Raw genomic sequence first — 17,159 nt, forward strand, 5'->3', positions numbered from 1 at the left:
TCATGACCCATCAGATCTATATGCCTTACTGTGTTCCCTGGGGCGGCCCGGGCAAGTTGGCTAAGAAGAGCTAAGCTTGCGACTTGATAAAACAAGGGACGAGACTTGGTATATAAAAATAAGAAATGAAAAGCGGCAAAGGAGAAAAAAATGCTCCCTGGATGAAAAAGAAGTGGGGGATTAAATTCAAGGGAGACATTGTTTGAGATAGATTGGGTATTGGTATTTGGCTATCTACTATTAGGTATAATTCTCCGCATCCACATTGATCCTCGCTATCTTCGTATAAGTATCTAATCTATCTATCGCCTACTGCCTACTTGTGTTACCCGGCCTCTGGGCCGGGGTTGCCAATCAATGGAAATACGGGGTATTGTACCACTGCGCCTCGTTGTTGGGCGGACTCCATAGGAACTCGGGATTTCATGACTATTTCGTTGATGGCGCGAGAGCCGACGCTAGAGTAGGATAGAGGCGAGTGCCCATGATAAAAGAGAAAAGAGAAAAAGAGGAGATAGAGGTTATCTAAGCCCTGTGGCGTCGGGTCGCTTCACGGCTCCTTCGGTACTACAATGCCTCGTTCCTATTTAGATATTGTTATCAAAATCCCCTAGCGCAACGGAGAAAAAAGATCCTGGTGCTCTCGTCCGGGCCGTAGGTGGGTGTGTATGCGTCATCGTCACCTCGTGCCGTATATTTAATATATGTTAGTTCCGGAATAGGCGGACTTAGGTCTCTGCTAGGTGCTTTTGTTTCCTATTTGCCAAGCGTTGTAATTCTAAACCTGTATTCCAAGGTCACGGTATATCGTCGTCCTTCAATTAAAAAAAGGACTGTTAGAAAGAAGTCTAGTCTGCCTTTCTAATCCGGGACTGTTTCATGAGAAAATAGTCATAGCACCGAGATGAGTTTCCAACTTCTGGCCCCCGCATTCTCGGTCTTGGTTAGGATTTCGGTACTACGTACATACCTAACACTTCCTTGACTTCCCGTATATATATATGTATATATATAGGCATGACTTGGTCTTGATTTAGGCTTTCAACCTCTCTTCCCCCACAACGGGATTTCTCCACTGCTGACGGATATAATGCTTCTTTGTTGGGGACGGGAGGTCTCACGATGTGTTCATACGACCACCCATAGCCATACTTGACTATAAGTCCGAAATAGAATCAACGGGTTGGATCGGCGAAGCATGTGATAGGTAAGAACAAGTCAGCAATTTTGTTTTCCCGAGAACGAAATTTCAATAGAAATTATATGGGTTCGTCCGTATGTATTTTCATACCAGAGGGTAATTATCAGGTAGGACAGATCATGTACTACTTAGTGTGTGATTTTTCTCTTTTTCTCCATATGATACATACCTACCTAGGTAGGTACTTAGAGATGTTACCGTATATTATTCCTCTGTCAATGACGTGATACTTCTTTGACTAGGAATTCAAATCGAGGTAATTGTTAGTAGGCATATATATAGTTTAGCACTAAATTGCCTAATAATAGACGTTGGTCAGAACTTTCTTAATAGACTTACGAAGTACGTGGGGATTACGATGCCGATGCCGATGCCGATTTGAAAATCAACTAAGAAGGACCCATGAACTAAATTGGGTAGCTACCTACCGGTATGGGAAAAGGTTCTAATTGCTGTGAAGAACCTTCCCTAACCAAAATGTTTGCTTGATTTTCTTAGTTTGCATTACTTTAGGTAGGTACTCGGGAACGTGGTAATTTTACTGGAATATAGCGAGCAACACCCCCACTACCCCGCTAAACTATAATCAACTACCGATACGCCGATGCACTTTACGCGTATTCTATTCGAACTGCAACCGCGTCCCATTAATAATTTTGTATCCTGGACGTGACTTCTTTTCTACAACGGCGACCTTTTCAACAATTTCAACTTCTTACTGCAATATTTATGGCAAGTTGATAACAATACACCACATCCATTTCGTCGTAAATCCACACAGTGGTTGGTGACAACCCAATTCTTCTGTTGATCGTCGCGTTCTCTTCCTTTCCTCCGTATTGACAAACCCGCACCTCATCTTTGTGATACATACACGCCAATTCCCCAAAATGGCGACTAGCATGCGCCACAAGACGGATCGGCCTTCGGCTGCTTACCTGAAGAAGGGAATGGAATTCTATGGACAGAAGCAATACGATCGTGCGGAAAGGGCACTCTTCCGGGTAAGTTGTTTAGTAACTCCGATCGGCTAGACAAATGCTTATTCCGCTAGGCCATGGATCTGTGCAATTGTGGCTTCGCCGTCCAGAAGCAACCCCGCATTGATGATGAGATCTTGAAGGGTATCGCTGAGAAGGACCTCAAGGGAACCTTGGCAAAGAAGTCGGCGTCTTGTAAGCGTTGTGATAATCCAGTTCATGTCGATGCGCTTGATTCTCTCATCGCTACGTATGAGGTGCAAGGCCGACTTGATGAGGGCGTCCAGTTCGCTGCCAAGATGATTAATCTCTCCCCCAGGGAACCTAAGGTACTATTACTCTACCCTGCGCTAATGTGTGGATGTACTAACCCGTCTTCCAGAGTTACCTGCGTTTGGGTAAGATTTTGAGGCTAAAGAACCAGCAAACTCTCGCCTACTACACCTACAAGCAAGGTGTTGAGCTCGTTAAACGAAAGCACCCGAATCATGCTCTGTTGAACGTAAGTAAGCTCGTCAGACATCGCTAAAGTACTTGCTGATTGCCATGCGTAGAAAATCAAATCTCAGATCAACACGGTCCTGCTTTCGGTCACCTTTGACCCTATGACCATTCTTCCTGTTGAGCTTATCAACATGATCTTTAAGTATCTGGACTTTCAGACAGTATGGTAGGTTGCTGAACTATTACCAGCAGGGTATCATTGTACACTAACTATGCCGATAGTCGCTGCCTAAGAATTTCCAAAACCTGGAGAGCTGTCTTGACTGGACCTGCCTTGAGCGACATATGGAAGGTCCAGCAATTCAGGTACACCACACTGACCCCTCCGGGCCCCCGAAAGATGTTTCCCACCTTCAAGGCGTATGCTGGTTATGCTGCTGGCGGCGTTACAGAGTTATCCATTGATGGTTGCGCCCGCTTTCTGGAACAGTGTGATCTCCCGCGTGTTCTACAATACTCCAGAAACCTCAAGTTTCTCAAACTTCGAGAAGTTACTCGAGCTTCCTACACGTTGAAAGTATTGCCAGAGAACGTCAATCACCTTCGACTGGTGGAAATCTACCTGGGCGTTGGGATACGGATGACACCTACCGCTCTACGACACTTGATTACACCGTCACATAATTCGTTAGAGGAACTTTCTATCTTCGAGCTTCCGCAACCCGATGCGTCCTACACCCTATCGCAAACGTCACCTGGATTATGGTACCAAGGCTGGCCAAAGCTAGAACACCTGAAGACAGTCCGACTTTCAACTCTAGAAGGCATCTTACCATTCAACCAACCATTCAATCATGTTAACTTGGTAAGTTGGCTTTATCGAGGTACATCTTCTAGACGTTAACCTCTCGTCGTCTATAGCTCGGCCTCATGGAATTGACACCTAATATTGAAGAGGCCTGGATTGACCTTTTCGAATACAATCCGTTGACTATAAGGACCCACTGGTCGAAACTCCGACGCTTCTTTGTTGGAGATTGCCAGGTTCCGAGTATCGTGGTATCGAATGGGGAGGAACCGTGCTTCGATGAAGACATGCGTGAATTGCATTTGGAAGGCCGCGCTCTTTCTGCTCACTGCTGTATGAACAATGCCCCCGTCGTTATAACCGTCCCAACGACTACTCTACTGATCCTACATACTGGCCCTATAGCCGTTCCGCATCTTCCTCGACTTGAGAAACTATCGTTATTGTTCCGCACGCCTCTCACCCAGATTGAATTCGAGTCCATGGTTCGGCCTAGTTTGGAGTCTGGCACACTACAGGAGTTAGACCTCCGACCTTTGCCCGTCAACGATTTCTTCCAGGACCGCTCTGCACCTACAATCCCAGCCTGGTTTAAGAGCGAGCACATCACATACATGAGCTTAACGGGATTCACTCAATATAATTTCTACGATCACACGTTATTGGAGGCGGTAGTGCTCGCCATCGTCGACGGTTTCCCCAATCTGCGTATCGTTGATGTCGGACACGAATTATTCTTAGACACCTTATTGGCGAAGCTGATTCAGAGAGGTGTACGCACGATATACTATCGCGGTGGAGCGACGACGAAGGACGATCTCAAGGAGTGGGCTGCTAAGAAGCATGGCGCACGTCTGGTCAAGGGTCTGCCGAAACACATACCTTCGTTACATCCTGATCGACAACCCACGGCGCACCATACTTATGTCTGATCATAGGGTTATTAAATCCATATCGTTCGTCCCCGTCGAATGAACGGGATACGATATTTCGACAGATGATATAGGAGGATACTTTGCGACCAGGGAATTGCGAACGGAGTGCCGGGCTCAGCCTTCATCGTTTCTTTTTTTCATTTTTCCCATTCTGAACTTCGATACACTTGCATAAGAAAGGCGTCTAGGAAGCATCGCATGGAAAGAGTATTTCATTAGTGACACAGGCTTGGTTAGCCTTTACTTATGATACCCGCTCTTACGGGAGCTTACTGTATAATACTCTGCGGCCCGGCTCGTATAAGCTGGTGATGCTCGCTCTGCTTTTATTGCGTTGATAATACAGATCGATGATTTATAATTGCGCGCAAGTCTTTCAACAGTTCTAGTAATGGTGGCCGCGACAGTTGTAGCTTCGTAGAAACATCAAGGCATTATCCCAAAGAGCAATCAATGTAAATGAGTTTCCAAGCCGCCATTCACGCCAATCGAGACATTATCCTAATTTACAACTTACGGATTTCATACAAAGAACAAAACAAGACAATCACGAACACGATAAAATGATATAAACAAAATAAATTAATAAACTAGTCAGTCAGCCAGCTCTACCGCTTGTACTGCTGTTGTGGGTGTCTCGCCTATCGGCTAAAAAACTGTTCATGATCCTCGTAAAACCTCCCTACTCACCAACTGAACTCAACTCTCGTTCCCGGAGAGGAGAATAGAAGTGAATAGGGCGTATGTGTGTGGTGCTGTACATTTCATCTCATCTCATAACATCTCCCAACCATCCCACCCACCCATTCCAACCACCCTGTCATAACCCTAGCCTCTGCAGGCTGTCGTGTCAACTCTTACGTAGCTCGGGATGTTTAAGTTCTCGGACCGCCTTAATTACGATTATGCCCACTAGGCCTATCGTTCATTTCGTTCACTTGTTCCATCCGCTCATGCGCTCGTCACTCCTCGTGTAGTAGGCTTCTCTTCTCTTCCCTCCCCACAAGCCCAAATAGCAAGCAATAGCCTACCCAAAAAATTGAACTTCCAATGTCTAGTCCTGGGTAGCTTAGCTGCAGTTCACCGGCGTACCAGGTCCCGCAGCTTGCCCCTGAATAAGCGTCTGCATCTCCCAAGGACTCAGGGTACTCCTCCTACGCGAGGCGACTTTACTCGTGCGACGCTCACCACGGTCGCGTCTGCGTTTCGTAACCTTCACATTATCACTCACCCCATTACCATTAAACGACCCCGCTAAATCATCCGTTTCAGCGTCATTTTGACCCGTTGCCGCTGGTGCTGGTCGTAAATTTTCTCTCCGCGCTGATCGAGATGACGATGTAGGAGCAGGGTCCCTCTTAACCGGGTCCATGGATTCGGAATCTCCATTATTCTCTTTCTTTACTTTGGTTGGAGTCGTCTTTGCTTCCTCGACTTGTTCACCGGCCGACCCTGAAGAAGCGGGCGCTAGGTTCAACGCGGTATCGCGCTTCCGACCGCCTCTGATTGCACGTAGCTTAGCCTTAACACGCGCGGCGTCAGCATCGCGTTCTGCGGCGGCTAGTTTTGCTGCGATAGTGTTCATAGTTAATGGACTTTGAGGTGGTGGGTTACCGCCACTATTCGGTCTTGGGAGGCGTGATGAAGCAGTTTGGTTGTTACGGAGAGGTGAGCGGGGACGAGGTATCGATGGTTGTTGTGGCGATTGTTTGTTTTCTGAAACAACGGTGATTGTTGCTTTGGTAGATGAGGAAGAGTTAGGTCGCGATTGCGTGGCGGGAGTGGTTTGTTTCGATAATATGGAGGCGGCTTTCTGAAGTGGTCGTGGGTCGGTCGGGTCTGATGTCGTTCTCTTAATTTCGGCTGTTAATGGACCCGGCGATTCCCTTGACGAAGCCGGTCTCCTCGATGGCTTACTAGAAGCTTGTGTATTTGCGCTTCCTGGTTCTGGTTGCGACTTGGTCTGTGTGGGCTGGCTAGGGCTGGAGGTAGGCTTCGAAAATAACTTGCGGGAAGGATCTGACTGCGATGGCCTCTCACCCGACTTGCCGAAAAGAGGGCTATCATATGAAGCTGTCGAGCTGGGCCGAGTTAGATCTTGCCATGGCGGCGAAGCCTTGCCCGTTGCCGTCTTTTTCTGCTGCTGGGGTGATTGAGGTTTAATTAGATGAGGCGGGGGAGCTGGTGCTTGTTCCTCTTCTACCGCCAAATCCCATGTATTTTCCTCGATAATAGTCGTGAAATCCCCAGGCCTTTTGCGGTGCCCGTGTTCACGTCCGGTAACTCCCCTATTACCTGACGAGTATGAGTCCTTAAGCGGACTGAGCTGTGGTGGTATCGGTAGCGGAGGCGAGTCCATTGAAGCTTCGTATACGGATTCTTGGAGGACCTGGACGTTGGGCTCCTCAGCATCCAAATCCTCTATATCGATATCTTCATCTTGGAAGATGCTACTCGAGTCGGAGTCGGATTCATTCTCGGCTTCGTATCCAGGTGCTGGAACCAAATGTAGCGATTCGACCGGGCTGGGAGACCTAAGTCTTTGCGGCTCTTGTTCATATTCGTAGATGCCTGCGCCATTTTGTTCGAATTCTTCGGTCTCTTCATATTCCTCCTCTTCCTGAATACCAGAAAGCCTCATTGGGACAACATTGTCGGTCTCTTCGACATCTCTAACCCTAACAGGGCTAAGTCTTAGACCCATACGAAGGTCCTCAATATCCACCGACCTGCCGCTCGAGGTCATGCGTTTCCTCCAGCCATCAATCATATGCACAGCTTCCTTCCAGCGACTCTCCATAGTCTCAAGGGCAGCTCGCAAGCGATTAATAGCTTCCTCACGGACCTCAACCTCTTCAATCGGCACAAAGGAGGGGTTCGTGAGTATCGTCCTAAGATGCTCCATAATCCCCTCCAACTCCGCCGCCAACTCATCAGCGCTCTTCTGCGAGCCTAAAACCACGACCTCCGCACATCCATTATCCGAATGGCGGTCCGCTCCAGCCACACTCGCGTGAGCCGACCCCCTCTCCAATCCGCTCATATCACGCAATCCCTCAACCGTACGCTTAACCAGCGCCAGTAGCCCTTCATTCTCCTCACTCAGACCCCTAGCTAATTCCGTGAGAAACTGATTCGTCTCCAACCTCAAACTATACCCTTCAGCCTGTGTCGCGCCGACAGGTAACTCGCGCTCGTCAGCGCCAACCTCACCCGTGACACTAATACACAAAACATCTCTATTCCTATTCCCACCTCTAATCCGACTAGCATCCGCAACCGCCTTCTTCAAGCCATCGATCTGGCGGTCGCGCTTGCGAACCTCGTTCGCACAAGCAGCCCTAGCCTGGGCGAGAAGCGTCTTCGATTTCACCGCATCCTCCTTCAGCCGATGCGCGTTCTGCTCCGCAGTCTTCAATTGAGCGCGGAGCGCGCGCTCATTAGCATCGGCCGAGTCGAGCTTACGCTGCGTTTCAGATAACTTATCCGATTGTCGCGCCAATTCCGTCGTCTGGCGTTGGGAGTCGGCGCGGAGGGTACGTAGGGTCGTCGATAGAGATTCGCGGTTTTCGGCGTCGCGCTGTTTGAATCGAAAAATAATTAGTCTGTCATTCGTCTCATGTGTTCTTTTAATGATCATCAATTGTCCCCAAAGACAAGTAAAATAGGCGAAGTGTAGGACTAGGAAGACGATAGAAAGGAGAACACGTACGTCGCGCCTCAGAATTAGGTCATTGATAACACTCATAACCTTCCCCATCGTAGCCTGCAATCCTCCGTCGCCGGCCTCCGGGCTCGCGAAATCGATATTGTGGCCATCGCGCAGTAGGCCGCGGGACATCAATTGGTTATTGATGTACAGCGACGCCGTACGTAGGTTGTCTGGATCAACCATATTGTTTTCTTTCTTTTTGTTTTCCTGTTTCGTTTCTCCTTGCTCCCTAATCTCTTCTCCCCTTTTTAATCCGGACGCGATTTATCTCTACTCCCGCCGCCCAGTTGTCGCCCAAGGCAAAACAGTAAGCAAATGAGGGGTAAATATCAATCGCGATCAGGAACTCTCCGCATTGGCGGTTGCGGGTAATTACAGATATGTAAAAAGTTATGTATGTGTGTATTAGTTTGTGTATCGTCAATTTGGCGGTTCGTAATTTTTCTTCAATTGCAGCTGAAAATTGCAAGTTTCTTGATTTTCAAATCCAAAACTACTAGCAACTAGAGACCAGCTAGTAGTAGGATAAGGCCGGCCTCGGGTATATGTTTTCCTGTTAGATTTATTAGTAGTACCGTGACGTTCCAGTCAACCGCTGGAATGTTGTTTTTTCTTTGGGAAATGTTCACCCGTTGCTATGCGGGGTGTAAAGTAAACAAAACGCTAATTTGGGTTAAAGTTACCCGGTACATGCACTGACATGCACTGACAGGGGTCGACCCACAGGCGCCCATTGGGACGGTGCTCCATTCAACTCAATTTTTACCCCACAATTCCCCATTTCCTATTCACGTGGAAGCTTCTTATTGACCGTCACTCTTCCTGACCGCATGTATATAAATGGAACTATCGGTGTGTTATCTGCATCTGTTTTACTTTCGTCACCTAGGTAGCTACGGTCATAGCCGTCTCCAGACCGACAATGCTGACTGGTTTGGGTTTTTTCGTTTGAAAAGACTGGATCGTGCCATAAATGATAATCTGTATGTCACTGTTGGTCCTAGAATACGATTATAACATAAAGCTCCGAGGCAAGATGAAAAGAAGGTAATTCGCAATCGTCAGATACGGATTCATCTTGACGACGCATCTTTTTGCGAAGTATGCTTACGCCCGCTCCCCCGCGCAAATATAACGAATGAGAGCAAAAGCATCGCAGTTCGTTCACCTAAGTACTTCCCCCTCTTTAAAAATGCTTTCTATCCACTATTATGCTTGTCAGATGCTGCTCACTCCCTGGTTTCCATGCATAACCCTCGTCTATCCACCATCAAGGATCCTTCATTTTCTGGAAGCTGCTGCTTCGATGGTATGCATAACGCCGTCCAAATGCAATGTGTCTTGATTGTTCTATCACACGGTCTCCTTAAGGCAAAGGTGCCTCATCTGGAGTCTCGACGCCACCACGAATACGACGATGCGCTTCCGCCTTTTCTGCTTCCGTGACTTCTTTCTCGTCCTTGCGCATATCTGGCGTAAATTGTGGCACCTGCGGAGAATGTCCGACTGACATGCCTGCTCGGATCTGTGGATATATTAGCATTTGAGCTTTATCACTTATGAAAATACCAGGTGAATACATACCAATGTTTCTAGAGCGCTGGTCGAATTATCGACAAGGTCGTCATCAAATACCATCTTCCCTGGTTCAAATAGTGTCACAATAGTACTACCACCAAACTTGAAGTACCCGAGTTCTTCGGCTCGTTTCACTTCATCTCCTTCATTCCGAGTGATTACAGTGCTGCCCACCATCATGGCACCAACGCAGACTACCATTACCCGACCGAAGAGTTCAGTGTCAATAGGGCAAAGAACACGGACGTTTTCGCCGTATACATCCAAAGCCGATCGAATCGCCATAGGATTGACAGTATAATACTCGCCAGCAATGAGCTTAGGTTTACGTAAAATACCGTCAACGGGGATATGGAATCGATGGTAATCCTGGGGAGCCAAACGGAAAATACCCAATGCACCATTTTCATAACGCTTGACATCTTCCGGGTATGCGTCTCCAAGTAGTCGCTTGATGGAAAATTCGCGGCCCTTGACCCAGATACTTGTTGCAGAGTCCAAAGTATTGAAAACGACAGAACGGCAGTCAGCGGGAGATACAATGATGCGAGAATCGTCGGGAGCCGAGCAAGGTCTAGCATTCGGTTTCAGGGCGCGGTAGAAGAATTCATTAAAGTTCTTGAATTCCTCTACAGGGCGTAAAACCTCGGACATATCTAATTGGTGGAATTCGATAAAAGGCAAGATCTCAGACTTTGAGGTAGGATCGTCATATTTTTTACCCTGTTTGATACTGAGACTCTTCAAAAGTTTACGGACTATCATGATGTTAGCTATAATCCAGAAATCGTGTAATAAGTCTAATAGTTCAATACTCACTTCTCTTGTTCTCCATATCCTTCGATTTCAGACCCTTGTATAATAATCGAATTCCTAGTCGTACGTAAACACTCATCTTTTCCTCATTGATCTGTCCAGTAAGCCGATCTTGTACGAGGATGTTGGCCGAGTTGGCACCAAGCTTATAACCACCATACGAAATCTTGGTGATAACCTTGGAGTACCATTTCCTCTGTGCTTGGCTGGCTGTAACGAATCCACCCATCATGAGCGAATTGACCTGGCGCCAGTCCTGACTGGCACATGTAGCGATGTGTGTGATGATATCGGCATCCTTCCGCTTGTTAAGACGAGGCTGATGACAAATCGGACACTCCCGAATTTCCACTACATGCTCTTCGCCACGATCGACGTTAAGATCGTCCTTCTCTAGCGCTTCGCCTTCTTCTCCGGGCGTGTTGAGGTCAGGAACGATAATAGTTGAAGTTCCTGATTGCTGTCCCTGAACGCTCGAGTCTTCTGCGCTAAGAGTGAAGGATCCTTCTTCCGAGGGGGTGATACTACCACTTTGCGCCGACGGGTTTAGCAAGTTCTTTACTTTCTCGCTGTCAGGTAGCATATTCTTGAGTTTATCAGTCACGGCGGGCGTCCTATTCTTGGCGTCTAGCTGATCCTCTAGACAGATGACGGCCTCATCCATAGTAAGTTCTTGCTCACCACTTGCCGCTTTGTGTGGGAATCGCTGGAAGAAACTGTCGATAGTAGACTCACGGAGAGTCGAGCCAAGTGTATCAAGCATGGTAGTTAATTCAACCTTACTGATTTCACCACTTTCATCAGCGTCGTATTGTCGCAACATTGCCCTCCAGAATTGTTGTCTTAACGCGGGGTATGGCATATACTTGGCACGGACAGTCAACATCGGACTGTGCTTGGCTTCCCATTTTTCTAGATTCTTCATCTTCAATGGGATTGTGAAGACAGTAAAATCGGAATCGTCAAACTCGTTACCCTCGCCATTTCCGTTGCCATTGCCATTCCCGTTTCCACTGTTAAGGTTTGGCACTTGGTCGGGTTGTAGCAGGGCGGGATTCGGAGCGGATGTAGGTGCGACCTTCGGCTCAGCTTGTCCATCAACCTGAGACAATGTCGAAGCCCCACTAGGGTTCTTCGGCAGCGCCGGACGCCCTTTTCCTAAGCTCTGACTTGAAGAAGACCTCGACATGCCTAGTCTTGCAAGTCGTTTCTTTGGCGCAGGGACGAACTCTGCAGGTTCCTTTAGGTCGTATAACCCAGTTTCAGGATTGGCCTTAGGGCTCCTTTCAATTAGTTCTTGGACAGGGAATGAAGTCGAAGCAATGAAGTCGTTTCCGGAGTACTTATCGCGATCGATCACAGTGAAGGCAAACGAGTATGACCGTTCGTGCCCCAGGACGTGAAAGAGCATCTTCTCGTTAAACACAGGGTTCAAGTTGTGGCGGACGACTCGCGTGCGATAAGTCTTTTTACCTAGGGATGCCACGACAAAAGGATCCATATCGAAGCTGGTTCTTGTAAGGTTTGACTCGGGGGGGAGGTCGGTAATCTTGCAAATCTCGAGAAAAATTAAGCCCACTACGTCGCTTCCACCGTTCACAAATTCATACGGGTTTTGCCTTCTCTTTCGCTTCAATCCCTTGATTCGGAGCCTTCTCTTCCTCTTTTCAGCATTTTCTGGCTTATTCGGGTCCTCATCCTCAGGAGTCTCATCGTCATCGAGAATCTCGTCCTCGTCTTCGTCTTCCTGAGATCCGTCGGTAGTGTTTCGACTTAATTGGGGAGAGGCAGTCGAGCCAGCTTTGGGGATAGAGGTCGGACCAAGCATGGGCGTGGTACTAGGGGTAGCATTGCGCGATGCAGCTTCGGGTAGTGCCGTGGCGAGTAAGCGTAGCTTTTCTAGGATCTGGGCGTCCGTTGCGTCCTTGTTCGTCGAGTCAAATAGGGTGCATTGGAGTAAAACTTCACCCGAAACATTGTTTGACTTTTTGCCTCGCTTCTTGCTCTTGAGAGGATACCAAGTAGGTTCCTGTTCGGTCTTTTCGTTGGCAAATATCTCCTCGAGCGCTAAATCGAATTCGCCGAGGTAATCTTTACTAAAACGATCTTTATCCCAGCAAATACAGTCGAGCAGGAGGTTGTCTACGCCGGTTATAGGTACGGTGCAAATGACGTTCCAGTCTGGATTCAGAGTCTTTGGAACATGGTGGGTAACGAATTTGGATTCGCCGCAGGTCAATTGGAGATACTAAGAATATGACATGTTAGACATCGTCGAGTTTAAAGGTCTCAAATACAAAAAGGAATAGGAATTAACTCACGGGATCGGATGTGCCTCCACGGTCTTTCGCAGCTAGATTCCTCGCCTAAGCCAAGGGTGTTAGAATTCACAACCATTGCCAAGAACCGATATAATCAACAGATCAATTGGTTTCCCTTACTCGAATCACAACTATCTTCAACACCAACCCCGAATCCTTCCGCCCATCAGAAATATTTGTATCTAGTTTCGCCGGCATGGGGCTGGTACTTCGACTATTGCAGGATGAATTGGTAGCAGAGCTGGCGGTTTTGTTTTTCAGTCGGTTAGGTATAATGCGAACCATGATGGGAGGAGGATCTCCAGCGGGGAGCCGGACTTAAACAGGTAAAAAGGTACAAATATGTAATAGGTAATAGGTAAAAGAGGTTGGATTCAAGGAACAAGAAGGGGCAAACGCGGGTGACGTTGCGTTGGATCCCGTCTTGGTAGTGTGCCAGTGTGCTTGGTAACCCCCTTCAGCTTTCTGGCGCTTGTGATGATCGGTCGGACTTAGAGGGTGTTTAGGGGTGTTTAGAGCACTAAACTAGGTGGATAATGATGTCAAGGGGCCAAGCTAGAACTTGGTAAGACTCCAAGACTTCCAATGTGAACAGGGTAACCTGTTAAAGAACGAATGAATTGAATTTTGATGGCCACTTTTTTACCCTTTGGCAATTCTTGATTAAATCATGTAGAAAAAGAGATATTACTAAGTTCCGAATATAAGACTAATAATTATCATTGAATTATTAAAAGGGGGAAAGTTTGGGAAAGAAGTTGAAGAAGCTGTCGCCGTTGCCATGAATTAAAACATCTTTCGAAGCTGAGTGCCAAGGGTTGTATATTAGAGGGGCACCCAAGTTCAGGGTTAAATCAACCAATCCAAGTCGTGATTACCATGCGTGGGTCACTATAAGTAGTTGGATGGGTACCTCTCCGTCAGCAGCCACTCTCACCCCACCAAGCCTACATTCAGGGCTACATTCACTGCCACAGGGCCAGGTCTTTCCACACATTTAGCTTATGCATTCCCAAAGTCAATGTATTATTTGATACAACTTTAATACGGCGTACGACAATTAAACTTGATTATTTCCAAAGTCTAATATAAATAACCATTGTTACATAAATGCAGCTACCAAGTCTATTCGTACCTGGAAGGTGGCCTCGAAAATATTTGTTGGCGAAAAGGTAAAAAAGAAAAAAAGAATAGAAAGCGGCAGCTCGTCATATTCTGAAACCCATCTCGATCTAAGATCAGCCGACGGGCAGCTACTTCTTTTAGAACCGGGGGATTCGGGAAGAACTTCAGCGGACCTTTGCATAATTCATCTGATCCTGCAAGTACTCGGATACACATAACGATTAAAATAATGAAAAGAATACAATAAGAAATGATCAGTGCCAACTTCAAATCTTTCCCAAAAACCGTCATCTTGCGAAATCCTTTACACGTAGGGCTGTGTATTGTTAGTTGCAGCACTGCAGCAAGCAGAGCAACGATCGATGATCTCCAAGTACATAGAAATGCAACGAAGCGTTACAGCCTGGTTATCGACAAGGGATGCCCGTCCATCTTTCATGCAGCAGACCCGAGAAAACGTTGTGCAGGTGATGTAAGTACTTCTATATAAGGCATGTACCTGTATAATGTATAAGTAGATCGGTTACTCGGAAAGCATTACAAGCTACATCCTAAGAGTAAAGAAAATATACGAAAATGCCGTGTCTGCCGCGATGGGAATAAGCTAGTTGCCGAGACTCCGTCAACTTGTCATTACCATAATCGTTATCCTGCTCCTCTTCATAATATCTACCTAAGAGATACCAACGAATAAAACACAATATATTATCTGCCATGAAACCCATATCATGCGATGTTTCAGCTCTCTTCTAAGACTTTCCTGTTCTATTTATTTCCGACCTTCAGCTAAACCGGGATAGCTTCAATATGAAGGAATCGGATCTTGGGGCCGTCAAATGAGCTGATCTGTAATTGTTGAGAAAGTATTTGATATGTAGGGTGAAATAGTTAGGTATGTCTTCCTGCGCTTCCTATTGGTTCGATCTTAGATTTGGTCAATGCTATGTCTGTATGACTCGAAAGCCTTCGAATATCATGGCGTAGTTCCATAATACGGTTTTGTTAATATCATGAACGTCGAAATAGGAAGATGGAGAGCAAAAAGTTCTGGGGATAGCGCGGGATGATGCTATATACGGCGTATGAATGTTCTTTTGCGTGGTTCGATTTGTATGCAAAAAGTGACGATGCTCCAATCACAACTCGTCTATATCATGCACTACGTAATAATTGGGGGCTGTTAATTCTCCGAGAGGCCTCAACACAGTAGCTGTATGTCCTACATGCAGGATGTCACTGAATCAGAGGCTTGAAATTGAAAAATTGTATTTCTCTAGAATTTTATCGTATTCTGAAGAAGAGACAACTCTATGCTAGAGTCTAGATGTACCTCATAATCATCTTCATAATCAGTTCAACAACCGAAACGCCATGGCCTTGTATTATCATAATCCGGTGTATCGTGTAAACCCCAATCGCCGTGCAATGCCGTGTAAATAAAGAAATATCAATCAAAGTGAACGCCATATCATGCTTCATAACGCAAGACATATTAGTGGGGCGAGTGCCCTAAGCAGCGCTCCGCACCGGTGGTTGCGCAGCCGCAACATCCACTGTCACCGGGGCCTTAAGCTCGGTAAAAACCTCGGGCCACAAGAACATCTTCTCCTCCTTAGTCGGAGACATAACTACATATCGTGGCACCGCAGTCTTGCTCGAGACACGACGCCAGAGGTTTGCGCGGGGGTTGAAGCGAACGGGCACACCCTTGCCACCGGTCTTCTTCTCGTCTTCCTCGCGGATGCGCTCAATCTCACGCTGGATGTCGGCAAAGGTGTCGAAGGGTATGTATGGGATCTTGTGCTCGACGCAGTACTCTTCTAATCTCAACCCGCGGCGCGCGAATAGTACGTCGGCTTCGCGGGCGGCGGGGAGATCGGAAACACCGTCGCCGATAAATACGATAAGAGGGATTGTTCCGTCGTCGCATGTGAGTTCGGCTTCCTTGCGGGCTTCGATGATAGACAGAGCCTTATCATGGCCAAGCTCGGTGTCATGGCGCCAGATAGGCTTCCACTCCGAGCCATCAGCCGAAATATTCGCATCGTTCGCCACGATATCAATATGCGATGATTCATCTTCGCCGAGGAAAGTATCAAGGACTCTTCTTAAGATAGGTTTCAGGCCAGCGGAGATAACATTGAAGGGAATGTTGTTGTTGATGCAAAACTTGTGAAAGCTTTGGAAGTCCGGGTCGATCTCGAGTGACTTCTCCATTACTTCAAAGCCGTCCTCGAAAGGTACGTTCAAAGAACCCCACATTTCTTCGGAGACGTCGCGGAACGATCGCTCGCCGGTCTTGATTTGTTCGTCTAGCATTTCTCTTCGTTTCGAGCCGCAGCCGTGGTTGTCGAAGAGGACGTGACCGGTATCTTGCATGAATATTGTGCCATCGAAGTCTGATTATGTTAGTATGTGTAACGGTGATGTGTTGGTGTTGCGAATGGTAAATTGAGACATACCAGAGAAGCAGATAATCTTTCGTTTCGCTGGTTGAGTCTGGGCAACGCCGAGGCTCTTGACCTCAGGTACTGGAGGCGGCGTTAAGGCGATAGGCATTTTGGATGATAATTTTGTAGATGCTGTATAATAAATCGAGGTATAGATGGTCTAGTAAAAACACGACTCTAAGTCTATGCAATAAATAGCAAAGTAAATGATAGTATAGATCTATCGATGATGTCTTATGAATTTGAACAAAGCAGACATCGTGAAAGGTGGCGGGGAGGCACACTTTTATAAAGGTATGCCATCGTGGAGAAACTAAGACAGACGCTTAATCATAGCCAGAACTAGGAGGCGCCAGAATAACCTTTCACGATGACGAGACTAGACCGGAGGAATGATCAAACGAAGCCATCGTCATATCAGATAACATACATAATCCTGCCTGTGGTTCATAGCAGGGGTGTTATGCAGAACCCCCCCGGTTTGGTGTTCGGCGAGCGAAATCCCATTGTCCTATCCGCATGCAGACTGACATAGCACACAGATAGTCTGGAAGAACCGAATCCCACCTATTTTGGCGCCACCCGGCCCACTCGGACAATTTCTGCTTTTCTAGCCAAGTCATAGACCAGGGGTTTGGAAAAACCCTCTCTAGATCGATCGTGCACTGCCCGGACGAGTCTCGACAAAGCCGGACACGGCTTGCCTATTTGATTTGTCGGTCCTGAATGTTTACCTGTAGTGCTCCAATTCTTTGTGGTTCGGGATCGACCATCGGGCGTGTCTCCCGG

The 17,159-nt window shown here is 47.1% G+C and overlaps 4 protein-coding genes across 4 annotated transcripts; 1 reads left to right on the forward strand and 3 right to left on the reverse strand.

The window, feature by feature from the left end:
- Positions 1-1,844: 1,844 nt before the first annotated feature.
- On the forward strand, positions 1,845-4,976 carry F4822DRAFT_398161 (uncharacterized protein). Its single transcript, XM_051457674.1, has 6 exons — positions 1,845-2,205; positions 2,256-2,510; positions 2,564-2,683; positions 2,736-2,851; positions 2,908-3,490; positions 3,547-4,976. The coding sequence occupies exons 1-6, from the start codon at positions 2,092-2,094 to the stop codon at positions 4,363-4,365; spliced, it is 2,007 nt and encodes a 668-aa protein (XP_051315172.1). The 5' UTR covers positions 1,845-2,091; the 3' UTR covers positions 4,366-4,976.
- A 203-nt stretch (positions 4,977-5,179) lies between these two features.
- Positions 5,180-8,759, reverse strand: F4822DRAFT_398164 (Afadin and alpha-actinin-binding-domain-containing protein). Its single transcript, XM_051457675.1, has 2 exons — positions 8,081-8,759; positions 5,180-7,948 (listed from the first exon to the last, which is right to left on the reverse strand). Exons 1-2 carry the CDS (start codon positions 8,261-8,263, stop codon positions 5,438-5,440), a joined length of 2,694 nt encoding a protein of 897 aa, XP_051315173.1. The 5' UTR covers positions 8,264-8,759; the 3' UTR covers positions 5,180-5,437.
- Positions 8,760-8,763: 4 nt separating this feature from the next.
- On the reverse strand, positions 8,764-13,770 carry F4822DRAFT_398165 (phosphatidylserine decarboxylase-domain-containing protein). The gene is made up of 5 exons (XM_051457676.1): positions 12,916-13,770; positions 12,796-12,840; positions 10,478-12,722; positions 9,665-10,416; positions 8,764-9,605 (listed from the first exon to the last, which is right to left on the reverse strand). Exons 1-5 carry the CDS (start codon positions 13,078-13,080, stop codon positions 9,447-9,449), a joined length of 3,366 nt encoding a protein of 1,121 aa, XP_051315174.1. The 5' UTR covers positions 13,081-13,770; the 3' UTR covers positions 8,764-9,446.
- Positions 13,771-15,037: 1,267 nt separating this feature from the next.
- F4822DRAFT_199211 (HAD-like protein) lies at positions 15,038-16,609 on the reverse strand. Its single transcript, XM_051453696.1, has 2 exons — positions 16,383-16,609; positions 15,038-16,319 (listed from the first exon to the last, which is right to left on the reverse strand). The coding sequence occupies exons 1-2, from the start codon at positions 16,477-16,479 to the stop codon at positions 15,430-15,432; spliced, it is 987 nt and encodes a 328-aa protein (XP_051315175.1). The 5' UTR covers positions 16,480-16,609; the 3' UTR covers positions 15,038-15,429.
- Between the last annotated feature and the right edge of the window lie 550 nt (positions 16,610-17,159).

Source organism: Hypoxylon trugodes (genome assembly GCF_022578975.1).
Source record: "Hypoxylon trugodes strain CBS 135444 unplaced genomic scaffold F4822scaffold_4, whole genome shotgun sequence".
Taxonomy (NCBI): Eukaryota; Fungi; Ascomycota; class Sordariomycetes; order Xylariales; family Hypoxylaceae; genus Hypoxylon; species Hypoxylon trugodes.